This window comes from Mobula hypostoma, chromosome 3 (assembly GCF_963921235.1).
Source record: "Mobula hypostoma chromosome 3, sMobHyp1.1, whole genome shotgun sequence".
NCBI lineage: Eukaryota > Metazoa > Chordata > Chondrichthyes > Myliobatiformes > Myliobatidae > Mobula > Mobula hypostoma.
Window position 1 is genome coordinate 156,465,037 of NC_086099.1, and position 24,420 is coordinate 156,489,456.

Sequence of the window (24,420 nt, forward strand, 5' to 3'; positions counted from 1 at the left end):
AATACTCTGTCCTTATCGGATAAAAAACGAATTGGCTGAACATGATGCAAAAAATCCTGTCCATATCAGCACTCATCAAATTTTAATAAGTGACTACTCAATATCAAAATCAGCTATGCTTCAATAAATATTTATAAAAATGTATTGCCCTATTTAAGATCTTTACTACTATGCTGTGAGGTATTTTTATTTTAACAGTTTGCTGCAAAAGCAGTGTGTCCCGTTAGTAAGGGTGATTTTGGCCTCAGCTAAAGACAAGGAGCAATGTTTTCCAATTCAAGAACATTGCGTCAGCATTTGGGGTTATCTTATCATGTGCTGTAACTTTCTGCTCAGTAGGATGTGATGGAAAATTCCAGAGAGTGGGGAGGGATCAGATTTCTGAAGGGCGGTGGTCTGGTTAGGGGTCTTTTTGCAAGGGCTGCAGCGCGGGGCTCAAGAGAAGATGCTGCAGAATGCCATTTGAAGGAGAGATCCCCTTGTAAAAAGTACATTCTATAGATGAGTGGCTCTAAGGAGGAAATGCCAATACTCATGAGTTAGCCAGTTCATTTGAGATGGTCTTCAATGGAAGCTTGAATTGTGGTTGGTGTCTTTCAAGCAGAACGTGGGTTCAGCATGTGAGTAAAGTGATGCTCCCGACTACTTCAGAAATGAGCTCCAATGTTGATGTGCACATTGGACTGGTTTACCTATAATGGGCTTTTTCCTTTTTTTTTGTAACTATTTGTTAAAGTTGAAAATTTGGTAAATATACTTTCTTTGTAATTTTATTCTGGTGTACGATAACTGTGTATGTAGCAGTATTTACACAGCATTCATTATAATTAATGTTCCTTAATTGGAACATCCCAACTTTCCTGGTTGGTTGAACCCCAATTCATACCCACCCTAGGTGTATATTGCTTACAAGCCCTGGTGAGAGGGTTGCACAAATAACATAATAGGTTGTTTTAATTCCCTTTCCAAGAATTATTTTGTGATTGTCCTGGTCCATCTGAACATTCCTTCAAATGCAACATTCTCAAAAAGGTACTCTATCCAGACAACAAGACAGCCAAGGAAGAAATGCTATTCTGGTACATGTGAAGATACTGCACAATTTTGAAAACTTATTACTAATGTTTCATATTTTATAAATAACTGCTTAAAACATTTTAGTAATGCTCATTCTGGAATTTCTAACTTTAAAATAACTCTAATGATAGTCATGTTGAATAGAATTCTGTGCGATTTGTTCAGGACACTGTTACATCAATTAGGATGGCACCATTTATATGTTCAAACAAGATTGATAAAATTGCTCCTTGGTCTATATTTCAAAAGAAAACACATAATTTTTGTTTTGTGGACAAACTATTCTCTTGCCAAATAAGCGGGAAGCCAAAATCCAACAGAATAATACATCTTTCATTTGCACACTTGTATATCAAAACAATAGGACTTGAAGTCATTTGTCATGGCTTACTGGTTCCTTTATTCCTTAACAATCTATTCAAGTCATTCTGCTACTAATGTTTAAAAGTGCAACTTCAATTTAACAGATCAACTGGAATACCTCAATTATTTATGCTCCTGCTTTTCAGTACTTTTCACAAAATTGATCATTATTCTGTATTTTCAGGACTTTGATTAATTAGTGGTTCTGAATCAGGAGAATTTTCATCCCCAAATGAATCTTTACAAAGCATAAGTCAATTACAGTCTTCATAAGCTTACTGCATGACCTATTTCTGATGGTTCTGGTTTTTAACCACAGAATAGAGAGAAACTCTTTAATGATTTTGTAAAAAAATACAAAAATATGAAATGTGCCTTTGTAAAGAACTTTAACTTACATCTCCTTCCAACGATATTAACAGGGCAATCAAATGAATACCTCATGTGTCACGGCATAAAGAATGGGTGATTTGATGAAGCATAGTTAAGAATAGACCAAAGGCAGTCTATAGCCAAAATCTTGGAAATGAAAAAAAACAAATGACCACATTGATCGTAGCCAGAAAAGTACAGAAATCAAGGATTAAGTCTAATGACATTCATTACTGCAAACTGAAATGATAAATAATTCCTGACTGTCCTACTATTTTCATCTATGTTGATAGAAGTTGCAGAGTACTTTTAACATGGATCTTGAAAAGTCTCTTCACCTCCCGTATTTTCAGCAGAGATAAGCTGACCTCACATATTTCTATCCGACTTCTAACAGACTCCCACCAGACGTCAACCAAAGAAAGAGGACATGTGGAGGTAATGTTTCAGTTTCATATTTATTTAAGGAGTTGGCCAATACCTTGGAAGCAGTTCAGATAAATCCTACTAGATTTTCTGCAATGGACCAGTCGTCTTATAGGAAAAAGTTGAACAGTTTAGGTCAAGAGTTTTGAACAACGAGAAGGGACTTGAGTGATACATTAACAATCCTAAGGAGTTGTGTTACGGTGGCTGCGCAGAGATGCTTTCCCTTGTGATACACTCTAAAATGAAAGACTATCACTTAAACATGAGGGCTCACTCTTTTGTTCAGAGATGAAGTGATTTTTTCTTTCTCATAGGATTGTGAATCTTTGCAATCCTCTTCCTCAAAGGGCATTTTAATAGATCCTTGAAAAAGCAAGGGTATAAAAGACTACTGCTGGCAATGCAAAGTTGGTGGTATAATCAGATCAATCTGATCTGATGGAATGGTGGGACCAACTCAAGAGTCGCCCACTCCTGCTCCTATAGGTACATTGTATCCAAATCAAACTATCTAACAGAATTACAACAGTCACAGTTTCCTTGCTAGAGCAGAGAAGTCTAAAACTGGTGGGCATTCATTTATGCTGAGAGGGGAAAGATGTATGAGGGCCAATTTTTTCTACACAGAGGGTGGGGGGTATACAGAATGAGCTGCCAGAGGAAGTGAGTCAGGCACAATTCAATGCTTAAAATACATTTAAACAGGTACATGAATAGGAAATATTTAGAGAGAAATGGGTCACCTGCAGGCAAATAGGATTCAGGTAGGCAGCTTGGTTGGCATTGGTAAATTGGATGGAAGAGTCTGACACCATATTTTAGGACTCTATGACTATATGATACGTATTTTATTCTTTCTTTCACTGAATTTAATATGTGAATAAAGATAATGAAAACGTAATGAGACTTAGGTTGATAAATCTTAAGGACCTGATGGCTTCTACCCGGGTATTAAAAGAAAGGTGAATGAAAATGAGGATAATACAAATCTTAGTATTCTTAAGATTCAAGAGTTGGATCTTTACATTGCAAAATTTTTTAAAATGTCAGGCCACAACCTGTAAAGAGGAAGAAATCAGGTAATCTCGGAGCTGTCAGGTTAACTTTAATAATAAAGTTGTTACTAGAACAGATCTACAGGTAAGTCTTAACTTTCTGCTAGATCCTTTCTACCTCTCTCCATATTTCACAATTCCTGCCTTTCACGTTTTCTATTCCCATATTTTGCACTATTCACATTTTCTCTGCATTTACAGAAGTAACATTCAGACCTTTTTTACCTTTCTGGCAATTCTTCACATTGTGTTATGACCATCTTGTATTCTGGAGACCCAAAGGATTGCAGGTGCTGGAATCTGGAGTGACATACAATCTTTTTAGAACCTCAGTGGGTCGAGCAGCATCTGCAGGGTGGGGGATGAAGTCTCGATGTCTAGCCTCAAAACTCTGCATCTGCTTTCCATTATTAAATCACTTCTTTTCTTCTGTTTTCAGTCAGGCTTGTCCTTTGTTTTCATTATGCTTCTTATTCAGATTCTTTATTTTTGATTTATATTCTTCTGCCTGGAATCAGTTTTCTTCTATTCCTCATTCCTAACCCTCATGTCCAACATAAATAATCTTCCAACGGCTATCTCGACGATACCTCTTCACACCCTGTCTCCTGTAAAAATGCTATTCTCTTTTCTCAGTTTCTTCGACTCTGTCCCATCTGCTCCCAGGGTAAGGCTTTCCTTTCCTGGACATCAAAGATGTCCTTCTTCTTCAATGAAAGGGATTTCTCTTCCTCCACCATTGATGCTACCCTCACCTGCATTTCCTCCATTTTCCAAACACCGCCCTCACCCCATCTTTTCACTTGCTTTAACAGTGATAGAGTTCCTCTGTCCTTACCTACCACCCCATGAGCCTCTTCATCCAACATATTATTTTCTGCAACTTCCACCATCTCCAAAGGGACCCTACCACCAATTACATCTTTACCTCCCCTCAACTCTCTGCTTTCCCAAGCAATTACTCCCTCTGTAATTCCCTTGTCTATTCATCCCTCCTGGCACTTATCCCTGCAAGCAGCCATAGTGCTACATCTGCCCATTCACCTCCTCCCTCAACTCGGTTTACGGCCCCAAAAGGTTCTTCCAGGTGAGGCAGCACTCCATTTGTAAATCTTCTGGGGTCTTCCATTGTACCTGGTGCTCCCAATGTGGCCTCCTCTGCACTGGTGAGACCCGTTGTAAACTGGGGGACTGCTTTGCCGAACACCTCTGCTCTATCTTCCAAAAGCGGAACTTCCTGGTGGCCAAATATTTTAATTCCCATTCCCATTCTGACATGTTGGCCCATGGCCTCCTCTTGCGCCACAAGCAGGCCACACTTAGGGTGGAGGAGCAGCACCACCTTATATTCTGTCTGGGTAGCCTCCAACCTGATGGCATGAATATCGACTTCTCCTTCAGAAAAATCTTCTATTCCCCACTCTGGCCTCTTACCTCTTCTCACCTGCGTATCACCTTCCCCTGGTGCCCCTCCTCCTTCCCTTTCTCCTATGGTCCACTCTCCCCTCCTATCAATTCCTTCTCTTTCTCCTATGGTCCACTCTCCCCTCCTATCAATTCCTTCCTTTCCAGCCAGCTTTAACACACATTTGGTTTCCCCTCTCACCTTCTAGCTATCCTTTTCCCCTCCCCCCACCTTTTTATTCTGGTCTCTTCACCCTTCCTTTTCAGTCCTGAAAAAGGGTCTCGGCCCAAAACATGGACTGTTTGTTCACTTCCACAGATGCTGCCCAACCCGCTGGAGCTCCTCTAGCATCTTGTGTGTGTGTTGCTTTGGATTTCCGGCACCTGCAGAATTTCTTGTATTTATAATCTTCTATCGCTGTCTTAATGTTTCTTTCGGATCTTTCTAATCTTCTATCCTCCGGCAAAGTTCCTGGCAAACTTTTGAACTTTACCTTGGAAAATCTTACCGAAGCACTGATTTCTATTTAAATGTAGCTGCTCATACTTACAATTTTCAGGACTGGGTTGGAGCTACGCTACTGACTTCTTAAACAACACTCCCAACTGCCAGTGGAGCCAGAGATCATATTAATGTCCCTTTGCCGGTACTTTAAGTGAGTCAGCTCAGAGCCTGGTGTTCACTGAGGTTTTTGTCATTTCTGGGAGTTTTTAGGATTTGTTGCAATGCTCAGAAAGATGGTAGACACTCTTAAGGTTAAAAAGCAGTGTTATACTTCAGCTCTTCATGCTCTTTATAACTAAACATTGGTTATATCCTTATATATTTTATTTTCCCTTCATAGTCAACCACACCAATATGGCATCATTTCTATTTTGTTAGTGTTCACAGAATTCATTTGTTAAGCAATTTTGGGCCTTATTTTTTCCATCGCTTTATGTCAATTACTTGATTAAAGTCTACTCCTTGACCTGATTCCATTTCAATGTATTTATCAAGAGATGTGAAGATAGTTACTCTAAACAATTATTTCTCTGCTTTCTGATGAACAAGGTGCAAACTTTTCAAGTTTTATTTTAAATTCCCAGCAATAAACATGTTTATTGCATATACACCATCTTACTTTATAGAGCAGTAACAATGTACTATTGTTACTGCTTTACAGTGTATTTATTGCTCTAGAAAGTTATTGGCCAACTGCTCCAACTTTAGTTAAATATTGATTACCCTATTATCTTCAAGCCTAAGAGTAGCCATTGTACTCTTTACGTGGAAACAGCATTTGCTCCACAGATAAACATACTTAGATAAATTAACACTGCTACTAACGTTTTAGTTGGTTAATATATGAATGATCAACACAGACGATTAATCACCTGGTTTGTCCTGAAACTAGCAAAACTAGTTAGGGTCCATGTATTTGAGCATTCTGAAACATCTCCAAATATATACCCCAGTTTGTCTGGAATGTTTTATAAGCTTCACAGACTCCGAGATGATTCATTACAAAAGTAAGTATCATAACTCTGTGTCGTAGCTCACACTGTATTCCAATATTCTTGTTTTTCAGACAACAATAAAGGGATTGCAACTATCGTGAATTAGTAGAGAAGGGAAAACATCGGGAAAGCTTGTTTTGGAAATGACTGTTGACAGTTTAGTAAAGGGTAAGACATGCACATCCCATATAAACTGTGAAAAAGTGCAAATTTCTTTAGAACTTGTTTATAATATGAATATATATTGATATGGTTATTTATTCTTAGGTTAATTAAATTTAGCAAGGACAAATAATGCACCAATAAAACAAAGTACCCAATAAAAAAGATAAATGTAATTATACCAGTAAGCATGACAGTAATGGTACAAGTATGATGGAATAAAGTCAACTGAAAATACTGCAGCTTTGTTTTAGAAGACAGGAAACTTTGAAAAAGAAAGATTGTCATTTAAATGTTGAAAATAGCTGTGATTTCCTCCCTGCATTGGATCCCATTGTTAACAGACATTTCCACTGAGGAAGTTGTACTGTAACACCAAACTTTTTCACATGTATTAGAACACTTGGACCGTAATGGTCTAAGGATGTTGATTTTGGCTGATGAATACACTTCTTCTGTTATGCAGAATACAATGCAATCATCTTGACTGCACATATCAAAAATAAATCTGAGTTAACTTATTGCATACATACTCAAAAGTGTTCCATATAGGAACCAAGAATTAAAATATGCATGGCGTGTATAATTATTTTATAAATATTAACTAAATAAATATCAACAGCTAAAACAATTGGAAACTTTTAGAATATGAAATGCTATCATGCTTATTACATCAAGAAATACCATATAAAATAACTCTTCAAAACTAGGATGGGTTGCACAGAGAGGGACCAATAACCGAGCAGGAACATTTGTTTTTGCCATCAGTCAAGGGTTAAACAAGATTGGTGTGGCATTGGACTCCAGAGAGTTGTTAGTGAGAAGTTCAGGGGTACATAACTGTAAGCCCAGCAATCAGGATAGCCACATTTACAGTAAAGGGGCAAATAGGGCCATTGCTTTAAAATGCGTCTATTTCAATGCACGTAGTTTACAGGTAAGACAGATGTAATGAGGGCATAGATTGCCTCCAGGCGCTGGGTTATGTGGCTATAACAGAAACTTGGCTGAGAGACGGGCAAGACTGGCAGCTCAATGTACTAGGATACTGATGCTTTTGGTGAAGGAAGTGTTGCCTTTTTGATAAGATGTAGCAGTAATGCATAAGGAGGATCTTCTTGAAGTATGATCTAACAAGCGATTTTGGTAGAAATTAGAAATAAGAAGGGGATGACCCCTTTGGGAAGGCTGTATTATACACCCCAGTGGGAACCTGAGAAGCAGATGTGTAGAGAAATTGAATATAGTTGTGACAATAGTAGTGTAGTGCTGGTGGGATATATAAATCTTCCAACCATCGACCAATCCATCCAGAGAACAAAGGACCTGGATGGAGTGGAATCTGTGTGATGTATCCAAGACAGTTTCTTTATCCTGTACACACGAGGAAATCTGCAGATGCTGGAATTTCAAGCAACACACATAAAAGTTGCAGGTGAACGCAGCAGGCCAGGCAGCATCTTTTGGAAGCGGTAGAGTCGACGTTTCAGGTCGAAACCCTTCGTCAGGACTAACTGAAAGAAGAGCTAGTAAGAGATTTGAAAGTGGGAGAGGGAGGGGGAGATCCAATATGATAGGAGAAGACAGGAGGGGGAGGGATGAAGCCAAGAGCTGGAAAGTTATATGAGAGGATCACGGGCGAGAGGCCTAGGGAGAAAGAGAGGGGGAGGGGGGAAGCCCAGGGGATGGGCAAGGAGTATAGTGAGAGGGACAGAGGAAGGAAAAGAGAGAGAAAAAAATAATAATAAATAAATAACAGATGGGGTATGAAGGGGAGGTGGGGCATTAACGGAAGTTGGAGAAGTCAATGTTCATGCCATCAGGTTGGAGGCTACCCAGACGGAATATAAGGTCTTGTTCCTCCAACCTGAGTGTGGCTTCATCTTTACAGTAGCGGAGGCCATGGATAGACATGTCAGAATGAGAATGGGATGTGGAATTAAAATGTGTGCCACTGGGAGATCCTGCTTTCTCTGGCGGACAGAGCGTAGGTGTTCAACGAAATGGTCTCCCAGCCTGCGTCGGATCTTGCCAATATATAGAAGGCCGCATCGGGAGCACCGGACGCAGTATATCACCCCAGCCGACTCACAGGTGAAGTGTCGCCTCACCTGGAAGGACTGTCTGGGGCCCTGAATGGTGGTGAGGGAGGAAGTGTAAGGGCATCGACCCACCACTAAGCACATCTTTCCCTCCCCCCCACCTCTGCTTTCCACAGGGATCGCTCCCTATGCGACTCCCTTGTCCATTCGTCCCCCCTCCCCCATCCCTCCCCACCGATCTCCCTCTCGACACTTATCCTTGCAAGCAGAACAAGTGCTACACATGCCCTTACTCTTCCTCTGGGCTTCCCTGCCCCCCTTTCTTTCTCCCTAGGCCTCCTGTTCCATGATCCTCTCATATCCTTTTTGCCAATCAATTTTCCAGCTTTTAGCTTCATCCCTCCCCCTCCTGTCTTCTCCTATCATTTCGGATCTCCCCCTCCCCCTCCTACTTTCAAATCTCTTACTATCTCTTCTTTCAGTTAGTCCTGACGAAGTGTCTCGGCCCGAAACGTCGACTGTACCTCTTCCAATAATGCCTCCTGGCCTGCTGCATTCACCAGCAATTTTTATGTGTGTTTCTTTATCCTGTATCACTTTTTCCCCAAGTAGAAATCAATTGGGAGAGTCAAACTAGGGCAGGACCTCCATAGTAGATTCCAGGGCAATGATGAGTGTTGTAGAACAGAGTGTGCTGGGAGTACAAGTGCACCATTTATATTTACCTGGTAATCACTTGGTTATCAATGTTTAATTCAGAAGTGTATGGAGTAAATTAAGATGCTCATTGAACAAAACTGAACTTAAGAAAACTTGTAGAGGCTTCGTTTTGTAATTGAACTATTGCTCAAGATGAACCTCTGATATTTGGAGAAGGTACAAATAAAACACATCTTCCACTTAGGAAAACATGCAACACTAAATGCAGGTTCAATGCCAACAGAGAAGTAATCAAATTTTCCACATTCTTTCCAAAATATTAGGAGACAGAGTTTCATTGTCCTTTGAATCTACAACCAAGAAATGAAAAACAGTCTAAATCCACCCAAAATCATTTTTTTATTATACCAAGCTGAATGGCTTAATTCAAAGCATGGTGAAAGAAGTCAGAGAATTAAGAGTGTGCATCCATACTTAGATTATCTATTGCTACAGATTGATCAGCAGCCAAATCCAAAGTTGACTGCAACTGCTTCATCTATCCCTCTGTTTAAAAGGCTTACAGTGAAGTAGCCCTATGCCAATAAACAGCTTCAGCCAAGAAATACAGTTGATACTGAGCAGATTAAGAGCAGTACATTTTTAACAATTTAATCTGAAAGGAAGGGATTTAAGAAAAGGATGACAGAACTGGATTTATCTTGAATAGAGCCAGTATAGCTACCAGCAAGTTCATTATTTCCACATTCTCAAGGGAAATTGAAACATCATAAGACTTGCATGGAAAAATCAGAATCAAGGTTATTATCAGTAACATATGTTGTGAAATTTGTTGTTTTGTGCCAGTGCAAGATATAAAAATTACCATTAAAAGTAAATAAACAGCACAAAAGATAAATAATGAGACCAATATTCTGATGGCAGTGGAGGAAGAAGTTTTTTTTAAAACATTGAGTGTGGGTCTTCTGGCTCCTATACCTCCTTCCCAATGGTGTCATAAAGAGGGTACATTCCGGACGGTGAGGGTCTTTAAGGACAGATGCTGCCTTATTGAGGCACTGTATTTGGATGATATCCTTGACAGCAGAAAGGGTTTTGCTCGTAATGGAGCTGGCTGAGTCTACACTCATCTGAAGCCTCACGATCTGGCATACTGGAGTCTTCTAATTAGGCTGTGATGCAGCCAATTCCAATGCTCTCCACCGTGCATCTGTAAAAAATTGCAAGAGTCTTTGGTGGCATACTACATCTCCTCAAACTCCTAACGTAGTAGAGCCTTCTTCATGATTGCATCAATGTGTTGGGCCAAAGATAGATCCTGAGATGTTGACATTCCGGAGCTTGAAGCTCCTCACCCTTTCCATTGCTGACTCCTCAATGAAGACTGGCATGTGTTCTCCTGGCTTCCCTTTCCTGAGGTCTACAATCAATTCCTTAGTCTTGGTGATGTTGAGTGAGTGCGACATTGTTATTGCCAGGCAATCTATCTCACTCCTGTACACTTCCTCGTTGCCATCTGAGATTCTGCTAACACCAGTGATGTCATCGACGAATTTATAAATGACACTTGAGCAGTGCCTAGTCACATAGTCATGTGTTTAGAGAGTAGAGAAGCGAGTTAAGCACATATCCTTGAGGTACATCTGTGTTGATTTTCAGCGAGGAGAAAATGGTAGTAATTCTGGCAATATTCCAGCAAGCTTCACAGACCTTTGGGTGAACTATTTAGAACATGCACAGGAACAAGTACCGAACTCACAGGCTTTGTTCAGTTAATCTGAGCAAAGCTCGTGAATGCACATGAGTAATTCTGAGTTTCAGTCACCCGTCACTTCAACTCTCCCTCCCTCTTCGACTTTGGACTCTAATTCCTTAGAGAAGTTTCGGGAACAGCACTTCATCTCTTTCCACAGCACAATGCAGCACTCAGGAACCAATATGAAATTTAACAATTTCAAGTAACCACCCCTTTCATTTTTGACAACAGATGTGGCCATGTCTTTCTGTTTGAGGTTTCTTTTTCAACCTTCTGTCTCTAACTACCTTTTGTCATGTAGTTGTTGATTTAATAACCATGTTCTGCACCTATAAACAGACATCCCCTCTGTTATTCATTGTTCCTCACTCATCTACATGCTTTCATGTTTTTTCATTACTCATCAAATGGTTTTAGTTCTCTCCCTCAGGGTGCTGTTTGACCTGCAGAATGATTTCAGAACCTTCTACTTTGAATCCAATTCTCCAATATTGACTGATATCAGGAGAATAGAAGTGGATCCTTAAACAGTACTGGAACATTCTCAGAGAAAACATTGATAACAGCACACACAGAACTCTGGAGAAACTCAGCATCTATGGAAGAGAATAAATAGTCAACGTTTCGGTATTCTGGCATAGTTCAGAGGGCGGGGCTTGGTCAAGATGGCGCTAAACGGCGACTCCTTTGCTTGCATCTTCGGAAACAGCACTATTGCCATCTTTAATATCTCTATTTTTCCCTTTCAGGGTTCTTTTGAAGATCCTGACCTGGAGTTGCATGCTGACTTTGCGGGAATGGGACCCGCTCTTGAGTTGTCATGACTGGCCACTATCTGACATGCCAAGGACATGGCCTAAGAGTTTGGCTCGCCTTTGGAGACGTAGGATATCGGGGCTCTGGAGACAGGTGGATTGAAGGTCAATGTCCGACAGACCGGTGTGTCGTGGCAGCTAGAAGATCTTTGGCTGTGTGCCCAGAAGCCTGAGATCTTTGGGTACAGAACTCGGAAAAAGCGACGCAACGGACTTTTAACATCGTAAACCAGCAAGTTGTCTGTTTGTTTGAAACGGAGACACCTCTTTCTCCCTTATTATACAGAGAGATAACCTGTGGTATGTCGAGTAGTGGGTGAACAAGTAGTCTTTGGGGTAACTGCAAGTCTGTGTCTTTGTTGTTGCTTTGTTCACGCTTGAGTGCTTGGTGGTGGGCACCGATGCTTTTTTTTTTGCCAGTGTGGGGAGGGAGGTTCGTGCTTGGTGCCATTTACGCACGGGTGAAAGGGGAGCTGGGGGGGACTTTGGGGCTCTAACATTTAAATGTCATTCATTCTTTGGGGGCACTCCTCTGTTTTTGTGGATGGTTGCGAAGAAAAAGCATTTCAGGATGTATATTGTATACTTTTCTCTGACACTAAATGTACCTATTGAAACCTTTGATCCTCCCCTTGCTTCTCAGTCCTGAAGAAGGTCTTGGCCTGAAACGTCAACTGGATATTCTTTTCCATAGATGCTGCCTAGCCTGCTGAGTTCCTTCAGTGTTTTGTGTGTGTTGCTTTGGATTTCCAGGACCAGCAGGCTTTCTCGTGTTTGAAAATATTGATAATTTTACTTGCATAATAAACAAAAATGTGTTCCATCATTAGAGCTCAGCTAACTTTAATGACACCTATACTAACAGACTCCCTCAACAAACAGTTAGTTATGAGCTTGTGAAAATCTTAAAATGTAAGTCTTCAGATCCCATAAATCTCCGGCAGTTTTTGTGCTTGTTTTAGATACCAGTCTGTCCCTTCAAATATCACAAAACTGAGGCATTGTCTTCATGTGAGGAGATTCTTCCCTATGCATAACCTGCTGTTTCTTTTGTAATCAATGTAAGAATTGCAGATGCAACTGGGATTGACTTAACTAATATGCTTTAGAAATATATGCAAAACACAGGAATGATTAATTAATTATGAAGTACCTATCACACTTAGAAATCAGCTTTAATTCAATCCAAGAGTATTTTAAAAATTTATACTATTTAACTGAATTTCTTGGCAAATGTTTCCTCTGTGAGGAAACCAAAATTCCTTTAGAGTCCTATCCACAAATTAAAGTACTAAAAGCTTACTTGCAATCAAAGGGATTGTTGAACATAGAAAATTCAGTGCTAACAATGTTGTGCATCCGGCACGTTCTGATATTTCATCTGAAAATCAATGGCTCTGAAATTCCACCCACGTTCTCTGTCTTTGCAGATCCGGCAGGTAGCAGATCAGCTGAATGACAAAAATCCTATAATTCCTACTTTTCAGGGGGTCCTATCCAACCTCTCCTGAGAAATCAGCATGCCTCCCATTTAAGTCTGGCTTCTTTGCAGTTTTTCTCACCTATGGCTATTAACATACGTCAGCAACAAAAAGGCATAGATTTATTTAGCATTCAGCCAATCTCATCCAGGACAACCAGTTTGCACCTTTCTCAGCACTCACTACTCTCTGGTTGAAATAGGTTCTTCTTAAATGTCCTCTAAATTTCATCTCCTTGATCTTCGCCTGAAAATTCTATCGTCTGGGTTAATGACTGCCAATCAGAGCATTACAGCAGAGCAACAAGTTCTTTGGCCCATCTAGATTATGCCAACCCATTTTTCTGCCTTGTCCCATCTACCTGCACCCAGACCATATCCCTTCAAAGCCCTCCCATTCATGTTCATATCCAAACTTCTCTTAAATACTGCAGGTGAACCCACATCTATTACTTCCTCTAGCACTTTGTTCCACACTCACACCATCCCATGTGAAGAAGATTCCCCCAAAGTATTACACTATGAATCCTGTCAACACAGAGCGTCATAGGAAGTCATTCCCGCCTGTGGCCATCAAACTTCACAACTCCTCCCTGGGGGGGTCAGACACCCTGAGCCAATAGGCTGGTCCTAGACTTATTTCCTGGCATAATTTACATATTACTATTTAACTATTTATGGTTTTATTACTATTTAATTATTTATGGTGCAACTGTAACGAAAACCAATTTCCCCCGGGGTCAATGAAATATGACTATGACTATGACTATGACTAGTTCTAGTCTCAACCAGTCTGAGGGAAACAAACCAGTATGCATTCTCCTATCTATACTCCTCACAATTCAGTATTCCTCTATAAAATCTACCCTCATTCCCCTACGCTCCAGGGAATAAAGTGCTACCCTATCCAACTCAGGTCTTTATGTCCTGGCAACATCCTTGTTAATTTTCTCTGCACTTTCAAGCTTATTGCTATCCTTCCTGTAAGTAGGTGACCACAACTGCACACAATGCTCTAAATTTGGCCTCAATAATAGCTTATCCAACTTCAACATAATGTCCTGACTCGTGTACTCAGTGCCTTGATAAATGAAGGCCAACGTGCTAAAAGCTCTACGGCCTATCTAATTGTGATAGCACTTCAAAAGAACGACAGATCTGTATCCCAGGTTGCCTTGTTCTATCACCCACCTCGGAGCGCTAGCATTCACTGTTCTAGTCTCACACATCAAAGTTGCTGGTGAATGCAGCAGGCCAGGCAGCATCTGTAGGAAGAGGTGCAGTCGACGTTTCAGGCCGAGACCCTTGACCCTCGGCCTGAAACGTCGACTGCACCTCTTCCTACAGATGCTGCTTGGCCTGCTGCGTTCACCAGCAACTTTGATGTGTGTTGCTTGAATTTCCAGCATCTGCAGAATTCCTGTTGTTTACTGTTCTAGTCTTACCTTGATTTGTACTCCAAAGTGCAACAACTCATATTTGTCTGCATTAAGTTCCATTTGTCATTTCTCAAGACCATTGTCCCAGCTAGTTAAGATCACATCCTGCACATCCTTTAACCAGGCCTCAGTAACAGTAACATTATAGACTCCCTTGTTAATTAAAGCTATGAACTCATTTATTTTCCTCGCTATATTTCTTGCATTAAAATAGATGCAATTTAGCTTTGAGTTCCCTCGATACGCACTGTCTCATTTGTTCTGCCCACATGATGCCCTCCTTTCTCCAACCCTTTACCACCATGAATCTTAAAAACCTTCTTACACAGCCTCATTGTATAGCAAAGTGTAGACAAAAACGACTTCAATGGAATACAATTGTAAATGCTGACCATCAATTTTCTGCCATTTTTTAAAACTAAAACATGACATTAAAATATGTGAACCATACTTGTATATCACTGTCATACTTTATACTCTTGCTAAACCTGATCAGAAGCTTTTATTTGAGAGTTGATATCACCGACTAAAGTGTAATTATATACAAAGTTACGAGGGGTGATTGATAAGTTTGTGGCCTAAGGTAGAAGGAGATGAGTTATTAACTTCAAACTTTCTGCATAATCACTCAAAGAGTTGAACTGCAAGCGCATGTAACGAGAGCTGTATAACTCATTTCCTTCTGCCTTAGGCCACAAACTTATCAATCATCCCTGCTGTGGACCACTTTCTGGAGGTCCAAGACGCTGACTTCTACAAAGAAAGGATCTGTATGCTCCATGACCGCTGGACTAAGTGTGTAAATGTAGGAGGGGACTATGTTGAAAAATAAATGTGCTAGGTTTTCTGAAAGTGACTCATTCTACCTTAGGCCACGAACTTAGCAATCACCCCTCGTACTGTAAACAAATGTCAACCCAGGAAGGAAATATGTTTCATCTGACGAATATCCTGTAAAAACAATATTTTCCATCAAGGGAAGACTTAAACAATAGCTTTACTTGTTCTATTATTAATGCCAAATATCAGAAAGCCTATTCATGCTTACAGGAATGCTGCTTGCAAGTTACTAGATTATGACTTAAAAAGTATTTTGTAACAGGAAGATGTTTTTCAATGCTGTAACCTATAGTCCCTTGATAGTTATATCACAGTGTGAGGGGAGGGAGTCCTTCATATCCAAAGCACGAGGTATCATGCATCACTTACAATAGGAAACTTTTATTTAACTTAATTAATTCCTTATTTTTCCACAAACTTCAACGTGCAACTGTGAGTGCTGAGAGAGAAATGGAAGAATCTAGGTGATTCTTAGGAAAGATGGGAGGCACCAGGATGATGAAATGGCTTAGAGTGGGGCACATGCATCAAGTTTCAGTTAAGCCACTACATATGGTGGGGAGCTCAGAAATGCAATCCTATTGAAGTCTGAGGGTGAGAAAGGAGTGATGGTCAGTTACCAGATTGAAATATGGTGCGTCAACCAATATTGAGCAGCCTGGTGAATGGGGAAGGGATGGAAGCAAAATGATCACAAAAAGGAACGAACTGAAATCAAGTGTATGTGTTGGATACTGTTGGGGAGGGACAATACATATTCCACTCTCCCCTCCTACCCCTCCTCACAGTCCCCCACCCTGCTCTCATGACTATACCCCTTCCCCACACGAAACCACCACGGTGGGCTTCACGGCTGAACAGGTGAGAAGACAGCTGAAACGTCTCAACCCAAGCAAGGCTGCAGGACCGGATGGTGTCAGTACCAGGGTGCTCAAAGCCTGTGCCCCTCAGCTATGGGGAGTACTTTGCCACGTATTCAACCTGAGCCTGAGGCTCCGGAGGGTTCCTGTGCTGTGGAAGACATCCTGCCTCATACCGTGCTGAAGACGCCGCGCCCCAGCGGCCTCAATGACTACAGACCGGTGGCATTGACCTCCCACATCATGAAGACCCTGGAGAGACTTGTTCTGGAGCTGCTCCGGCCTATGGTCAGGCCACACTTAGATCCCCTCCAGTTCGCCTACCAGCCCCGACTAGGAGTTGAGGATGCCATCGTCTACCTGCTGAACCGTGTCTACGCCCACCTGGACAAACCAGCGAGCACTGTGAGGGTCATGTTTTTTGACTTCTCCAGTGCGTTCAACACCATCCGCCCTGCTCTGCTGGGGGAGAAGCTGACAGTGATGCAGGTGAATGCTTCCCTGGTATCATGGGTTCTTGATTACCTGACTGGCAGACCGCAGTACATGTGCTTGCAACACTGTGTGTCCAACAGAGTGATCAGCAGCACTGGGGCTCCACAGGGGACTGTCTTGTCTCCCTTTCTCTTCACCATTTACACCTCAGACTTCAACTATTGCACAGTGTCTTGTCATCTTCAGAAGTTTTCTAATGACTCTGCCATAGTTGGATGCATCAGCAAGGGAGATGAAGCTGAGTACAGGGCTACGGTAGGAAACTTTGTCACAGGGTGTGAGCAGAATTATCTGCAGCTTAATGTGAAAAAGACTAAGGAGCTGGTGGTAGACCTGAGGAGAGCTAAGGTACTGGTGACCCCTGTTTCCATCAGGGGGTCAGTGTGGACATGGTGGAGGATTACAAATACCTGGGGATACGAATTGACAATAAACTGGACTGGTCTAAGAACACTGAGGCTGTCTACAAGAAGGGTCAGAGCCGTCTCTATTTCCTGAGGAGACTGAGGTCCTTTAACATCTGCCGGACGATGCTGAGGATATTCTATGAGTCTGTGGTGGCCAGTGCTATCATGTTTGCTGTTGTGTGCTGGGGCAGCAGGCTGAGGGTAGCAGACACCAACAGAATCAACAAACTCATTCGTAAGGCCAGTGATGTTGTAGGGATAGAACTGGACTCTCTCACGGTGGTGTCTGAAAAGAGGATACTGTCTAAGTTGCATGCCATCTTGGTCAATGTCTCCCATCCACTACATAATGTACTGGGTGGGCACAGGAGTACATTCAGCCAGAGACTCATTCCTCCGAGATGCAGCACAGAGCGTCATAGGAAGTCATTCCTGCCTGTGGCCATCAAACTTTACAACTCCTCCCTTGGAGGGTCAGACGCCCTGAGCCGATAGACTGGTCCTGGACTTACTTCATTATTTACTGGCATAATTTACATATTACTATTTAACTATTTATGGTTATATTACAATTTATTATTTATGGTGCAACTGTAACGAAAACCAATTTCCCCCGGGATCAATAAAGTATGACTATGACTATGACAACCCACCAGGGTGGAACTACAATGACCAGATCTCTGGCACTGTGGCTCAGAAAGGAAGGGGGCAGAGGAGAAATGTAGTGGCGATAAGAGATTCCATAGTTAGAGGAGTAGATGACAGAATCTGAGAACGTGATAGAGAGACCCAGATCAGGTACCAGGGTCAGGGACGTCTTGGATTGACCCCAACATTCTAAAAGGGAGCATGAGTGGCCAGGCATCTTGGAACATATTGGTACCAATGATAGAGGAATGAAAAGAGAGAAGGTCCTAAAGAAGGGAGCTACATAGAAAGCTGAAAAGCAGGACTACCAGGATAACAATCTCTGGATTGCTGCCTGTGCCATGTGCCAGTGAGGGTAAGAATAGGATTATTTGGCAGATGAATGCATGGCTGAGGAACTAGTGCTGGGGCAGGGTTTAAGATTTATGGATCACTGGGATCTCTTCTGGAGTCTTTTACAAAAAGAATGGGTTAAATCTGAACCCAAGGGCGACCAGTATCCTTGTGGGCAGGGTTGCTAGAGCTGTAAGAGAGGGTTTTAAACTCATCTGGCAAGGGGATGGGAACAGGAGTGACAGGGCTCTGGGTAGGGATGTTGGTTTACAAACAGATTAGGTGTATAGTGAGACTGTCAGGGAGGACAGGCAGATGATAAGACAAAATTGCAGAGGGATAAAACTAAAAATGGTGACAGATACTGACTGAAGTGTTATATTTGAATGCACACAGTAGCACAGTGGGAGATTGGCAGTTATGACATTGTGAGTATCACAAAATCATGGCTAAAAGACATTTGTAGTTGGGAGTTTAATATCCAAGGATACAAAATCTATCAAAGGGACTGGGGTAGGCAGAGGAGTTGGAGTGGCTTTGCCGGTAAAAAATGAAATCAAATCTTTAGAAAGGGGTGACATAAGATGGGAAGATGTAGAGTCCTTGTGGGTAGAGTGAAAAAACTGCAAAGGTAAGGAGACCCTGATGAGAGCTATTTACAAGCCTTCAAACAGTAGCTGGAATGTGGTCTGCAAACAACAAAGGGTGATAGAAACTGCATGTCTAAAAGACAATGTTATGTTAGTCATGAGGGATTTCAACATGCGGGTAGATTTGTAAAATCAAGTTGTTGCTGGATCCCAAGAGAAAGAATTTGTGGAATGCCTCTGAGTTGGCCTTTCAGAGCACCTTGTGGTTGAGCCCAGTAGGGGATCAGTAATTCTGGACTGGGTGTTGTGTAGTGAACCGGATATGATGAGGGAGCATAAGGTAATAGAACCATTAGGAAATGGGGATCAGAATGTGATAGAATTCAGCCTGCAATTTTGAGGGCGAATTTAAGATCAGGTTTGTTGGTACTACAGTGGAGTAAAGGGAATTACAGAGGCATGAGAGAGAGGCTAGCTTAAGTTGATTGGAAAGGAACACTACCAGGGATGATGGCAGAGCAGTAATGGCTGGAGTTTCTAGCCAACTCTAAGGGCACAGGATAGATACATCTCAATGAAGCTGAAGTATTCTAAAGGTAGGATGACGCAGCCATGGCTGACAAAGAAAGCCAAAGCCAAAATAAAAGCTAAAGAGAGGGCATATAACAGAGCAAAAATTAGTGTTAAGATAGAGGGTTGGGAAATTTTTAAAAACCAGCTGAAGGCAACTAAAAAACCATGGGGCGGGGGAGATAAAATATGAGGGTAAGCTAGGCAATAATATATTATAGGCCATTCAAGTGACCTCAGTGGTTGGGAAGATGTTGGAGTTGATTGTTAATGATGTAGTTTCAGGGTAATTGGAGGCACATGACAAAATAGGCCAATGTCAGCATTGACTCCTTAAGGGAAACCTGTAATTGTTGAAGAAATAACAAGCAGGATGGTCAAAGAAGAATAGGTGGATGTTGTGTACCTGGATTTTCAGAGGGCCTTTAACAAGGTGCCACACATAAGGCTGCTAAGCAAGATAGGATGGCTTTACAGGAAAGATATTAGCATTGGCTGATTGGCAATAAGGAAGTAGAATGGGAATAAAGTGAACCTTTTTAAATTGGCTGCTAGTGGCTAGTGGTGTACTTAAGAAGTGCTGACATTGGAGAGGGTTCAGAGGAGGTTCGCAATAATGATTCTGGGAATGAAAGGCTTATCATATGACCAGCAATTGAAGACTCTAGGCCTGTACTTGCTGAAATTTAGAAAAATAAGTGGGAGGGGGGGATCTCATTGAAACCAATCAAACGTTGAAAAACCTAGACAGAATGGATGTGGAGAGGATATTTCCTTTTACTGGGGAGTCTCCGACCAGAGGGCACATCCTCAGAACAGAGGGATGCCCATTTAGAAAAGAAATGAGGAGGAATTTCTTTAGCCAAAGGGTGGGGAATCTGTGGAACTCATTGCCACGGGTGGCTGTGGAAGCCAGATCACTGGGTGCATTTAAGGTAGAGGTTGATAGAGGTTAATTATTCAGGGCATGAAGGGTTATGGGGAGATGGCAGGAGAATAGAGTTGAGAGGGAAATGGATCAGCCATGATAAAATGATGGAGCAGAATGGGCTGAATGGCCTAATTCTGCTTCTATGTTTTATATAATCCAGAAAGAACTGCAACCAATGGAATCCTGGATTGGCTGTGACTGGCTTCGCAGCTGTGAACTCACTTTCATAAACTTTAGTTCTGAATGTCATTTGCTTAATTTTTAGTGTCTGCATGATTTATTTTTTTGCATATTAGGTTTGATGGTCTTTTTAATGGGTTCTATTGAGCTGCCTGTAAGGAGATGAATCTCAAGGTTGTATAAAATATACATACTTTGATAATAAATGTACTTTGAACTTTGAATATATGATGAACACTTCCTTTTCCTCTGCTGTGTGTCAGGTAAAATTAGTTGACAACCAAGCTGAAACAAATTTTAATTCTCTAATTAATGTGTGCTACACTTGCTATATAATCCTATTAGCATGCTGTAGACATTGCATTTGAAATTCACCCATTTAAAACAGTAGCGTCAACTGCTGAGGCAGACATACTTTGCTTAAGGAAATACTAATAAATTTATTGGCAGAAGATTTGGCCAAGTGAGATCAAGATGTCCATTGCATTTGGATATCACTATACACACTTGGAAAACTACATACTTGCTGGTTTCCCTGTTGTTTATGGTGTATATATATCCATGACTTGTATGTAAATGTAGATGGTGGGTTAGTAAATCTACGGAAAGCACAAAGATTGGTGGCATTGTGAACAGTGTAGAGGGCTGTCAAAGATATGGGTGGAAAAATAGCTGATAATCTTTAACCCAAGCAAGAATGATGCGTTGTACTTCAGGAGGCTTAATATAAGGGTGAGTGGACAGTTATTGAAGGACCTTTAACAGTATTAATGTACAGAGGGATCTTGGGATCTGAGTCCAAAGCACACTGAAAGTGGACATATGATTAGATAGCGTGGTGAAGAAAGCACATGGCATCCTTGCCTTCATTGGTCAGTGCCTTGAGTACAGTAGTCAGGAAGTGATTTTGCAGTTACATAAAAGTTTGGTTACCCTGCACTTGGAAGATTGTGTGGCTCTTTGGCCGCCCCATTACAGGAGGAATGTTGAGGCTCTGTGAATATCAGAAGAGATCTACCAGGAGCAACACCTTATATTCCATCTGAGTACCTCCAACCTGAAAGCATGAATATCGATTTCTCCTTTCAGTGAACAAATTCCTACTCTCCCCACCTTCCTCTAATCTCTGTGATGTTTGCAATTTTCCCATGCATACAGATATTACAACATTCCTAGTAAGCAAAACAAAACTGAGCTTAAATACATAATTATTCTATGGATAACATAATTACATTAAATATAATTAAGGAGTTTAAAAATATACAGTTTAACTAAAGTTACCAATAAAATCATACACACTGAACAAAATTTGAATGCAAAAATTACAACATATAAATATATACTTACACCTATGCACAATGAGCAAATTTACTTAATTTCAATATTTACAGTAAATGCTTCAGGATACTTTTGAATATTGTGTAAAACTGCATAGATCATTTTATGCTCCAAATTCGGAGCAACTGATCAAGACCAACAACTTTTGGTTATTGTCCTGGTTAAGCTGGTGATTTCACAGCAAAATTAGGAGAAATTAGGAGAAATTAGGAGAATTTCACAGAACAGGAAACTGAAGTCACTTAAAAGAAAAACAAGAGAAAATCTGCAGATGCTGGAAATCCAAGCAACACATACAAACTGTTGGAGGAACTCAGCAGGCCAGGCAGCATCTATGGAAAAGAGTACAGTCGACGTTTCGGTCCAAGACCCTTCAGATCAGATAAGATACCTGTTATCCAGGGGATGTAGACATTTTCCTCAATAGCAGTCATTTAGTAGCCTCAATTGTATGTGGTTTTGAACTGATAATCTTGTGGCTGTAATAGAGGCTTTCAATTTATCTGCTTTAGTACCTCATGGAGTTACTGATCATATTTAACAAAAATCTCCAGTTAGTACTAAAGCAGCACCACCCTCTGATTTATTATTGTCATCCAAGACCTTGCAATATTCAACCTAATGCTTCAATGGCTACCTTGTCAACAATTATGCATTTATCCCACATGAAGTATTTCAGATTTTTTCATGCAAGTTCCCACACAATGCTACATATTAGTGTCCCCATATTTGTCAAATTTGAAATAAATTTAAAAGCCAAATGTGCCATACCGCACCCCGCCCCCCGCCCCGCCACCGTCCAAAGTGTTCAAACAAGGCCCAATGATGCCATGGCCAGGGTAATATATTTTGTCTTCAAACATTAGCAAAAACTGTTATAAGTTTTTATCTGTTCGCTAAGAAGTATACAAAAGAAAATATTTCTAGTTATCATAAACAGCCTCTATAAACATACTCAAGGCGTTTTCTTGGTATCTCATGAAACTTGGATCTTTCTCTTGCATATATTTATCTAACTGCTTTAAATTGAGGCCAGGCTACCACAGAAACTTGGTGCTCAATTTTTCAAATTCTCTTTGAATTTGAGGTAGACTACCCAATTATTTAGTACCTCAAAAACAAAGATCTGAAAAACATTTCATCTATTTTCAATTGAGAAAATTTAGATTATGATCCCTTTGGGCTTTGGAGGGCCCCTTCTAGAAGGTTTGAAAAATACAGACTGCAGAGCATATCCTAAGTTAAATTTAACTTAAATGCAAAATTCATATTTCTATATTGTTTCCTTACTGAGCTATGCATAGGATACATAGCCATTCTATTTTAAAATACATCTTCAAATCGGAATCTATCCACTATTCTACTTCCATTACTGCTTGTGGTTCTGTCTCAAATTTGTACATCTTTATTCTAGACTTTCCACCAATTGATGATTCGAAGAGGAGTAAGTGCGTAAAACCTCCTGCTTTTCTGATTTTACGACCTTCTGCTTCATAGCACAGAAAATTTCAAATTACTTCTTTAAACCTAATGTCTCTTGAATATTTAATAGCACTTTATTTTTTGCAATAACTTACATTTATTGTGCTCAAAGTGCATATCACAAAGTTAAAGCAGTGTCAAACAAGCCTGGATAATTATTTACTTAAAAGTAACTTAAAAATTTTCCAGGGGTCAAATGTTAATAAATGGGATTTGTACAGATGATACTTCATGGTCAGCAGAAATACTGTATGGTAGAATAAGGGATTAGTTCTGTACTATATAACAATGCATTAATACCTCTTGTGCACCGTCCTCCACACGTTTCACATTTGTATGTTCTGGAGAAGCTGATGGTGGGGCTGGTGCTCTCCGTTTCTTTACGTCCAACGTTCTTGCAACATTGTTAACAGATAATGATGGATTCAAAGCGACTGATCGTGCATTTACATTTGGTGTGGAGGGAAGAGATGAATAGCCCTGCCATTGAAATGGAAAGATAAGTGATTTACTAAAAAAAGTTTATTCAATCTGTTATTTCAAAAATATTTTAACTCTTTTGCTGGAAATTGGAAACAAAATCAGAAAGTGTCACAAGTAGTTTCTCAAGATAGAGAAAACTGAGTCAATATTTCACCCATGTAAATAATATTTGAATAAGGAGATTCATTCATCTTCCACAAATTACATACTCACCAGATGGATCATTCTCAATTAATAGGCCTTCACTACTCTCTCTCAACTGATATCACTGTCATTTGGCTTGACAGTCTTGGTGCCCTTCCCTGTGCAAATTTGTTCTTACCATCCTCTCACTTTCTCACTAAGTAGAATCCATGGTCCAGGTGAATTGTATCTACCCCTTTTAAGAGAATGTAGCAGGTACAGGCCAACTGGCCTTTAGAGTCTACTCTTTCCATTCATCAAATCGTGGCTGGACTTTAATCTGAATGCCATTTTCCTGCAACATTCTCACATCCATTCATTTCTTCAGAACATCCAAAAAATTTCTCCAGACTCCACGATAACGACATATGCACAAGGTGCATTGAGCTGCATCTCCTTAGAGATCATGTTAAGGAACTGGAGCTGCAGCTCGATGACCTTTGACACATTCAGATGAATAGGAGGAGACAGATAGGAGCTACAGGGAGGTATTCACATCTAAGTTACAGAAGGCAGGCACCTGGGT

At 40.7% G+C, this 24,420-nt stretch overlaps 1 protein-coding gene and 1 long non-coding RNA gene across 11 annotated transcripts in view; one reads left to right on the plus strand and one right to left on the minus strand.

Moving 5' to 3' along the window:
• cobl (cordon-bleu WH2 repeat protein) overlaps positions 1 to 24,420 on the minus strand; it is a 294,795-nt gene that overhangs the window by 103,225 nt on the left and 167,150 nt on the right. For all 10 annotated transcript variants that reach the window (XM_063043965.1, XM_063043967.1, XM_063043966.1 and 7 more), the window contains one exon: positions 23,529 to 23,708. In XM_063043965.1, coding sequence (XP_062900035.1) covers positions 23,529 to 23,708 — 180 coding nt within the window. The remainder of the gene's footprint in view (positions 1 to 23,528; positions 23,709 to 24,420) is intronic.
• LOC134344344 (uncharacterized) overlaps positions 5,939 to 24,420 on the plus strand; it is a 35,357-nt gene continuing 16,875 nt past the window's right edge. Inside the window, exons 1-2 of the long non-coding RNA XR_010017420.1 lie at positions 5,939 to 6,212; positions 11,570 to 11,935. This is a non-coding gene — a long non-coding RNA (uncharacterized LOC134344344). The remainder of the gene's footprint in view (positions 6,213 to 11,569; positions 11,936 to 24,420) is intronic.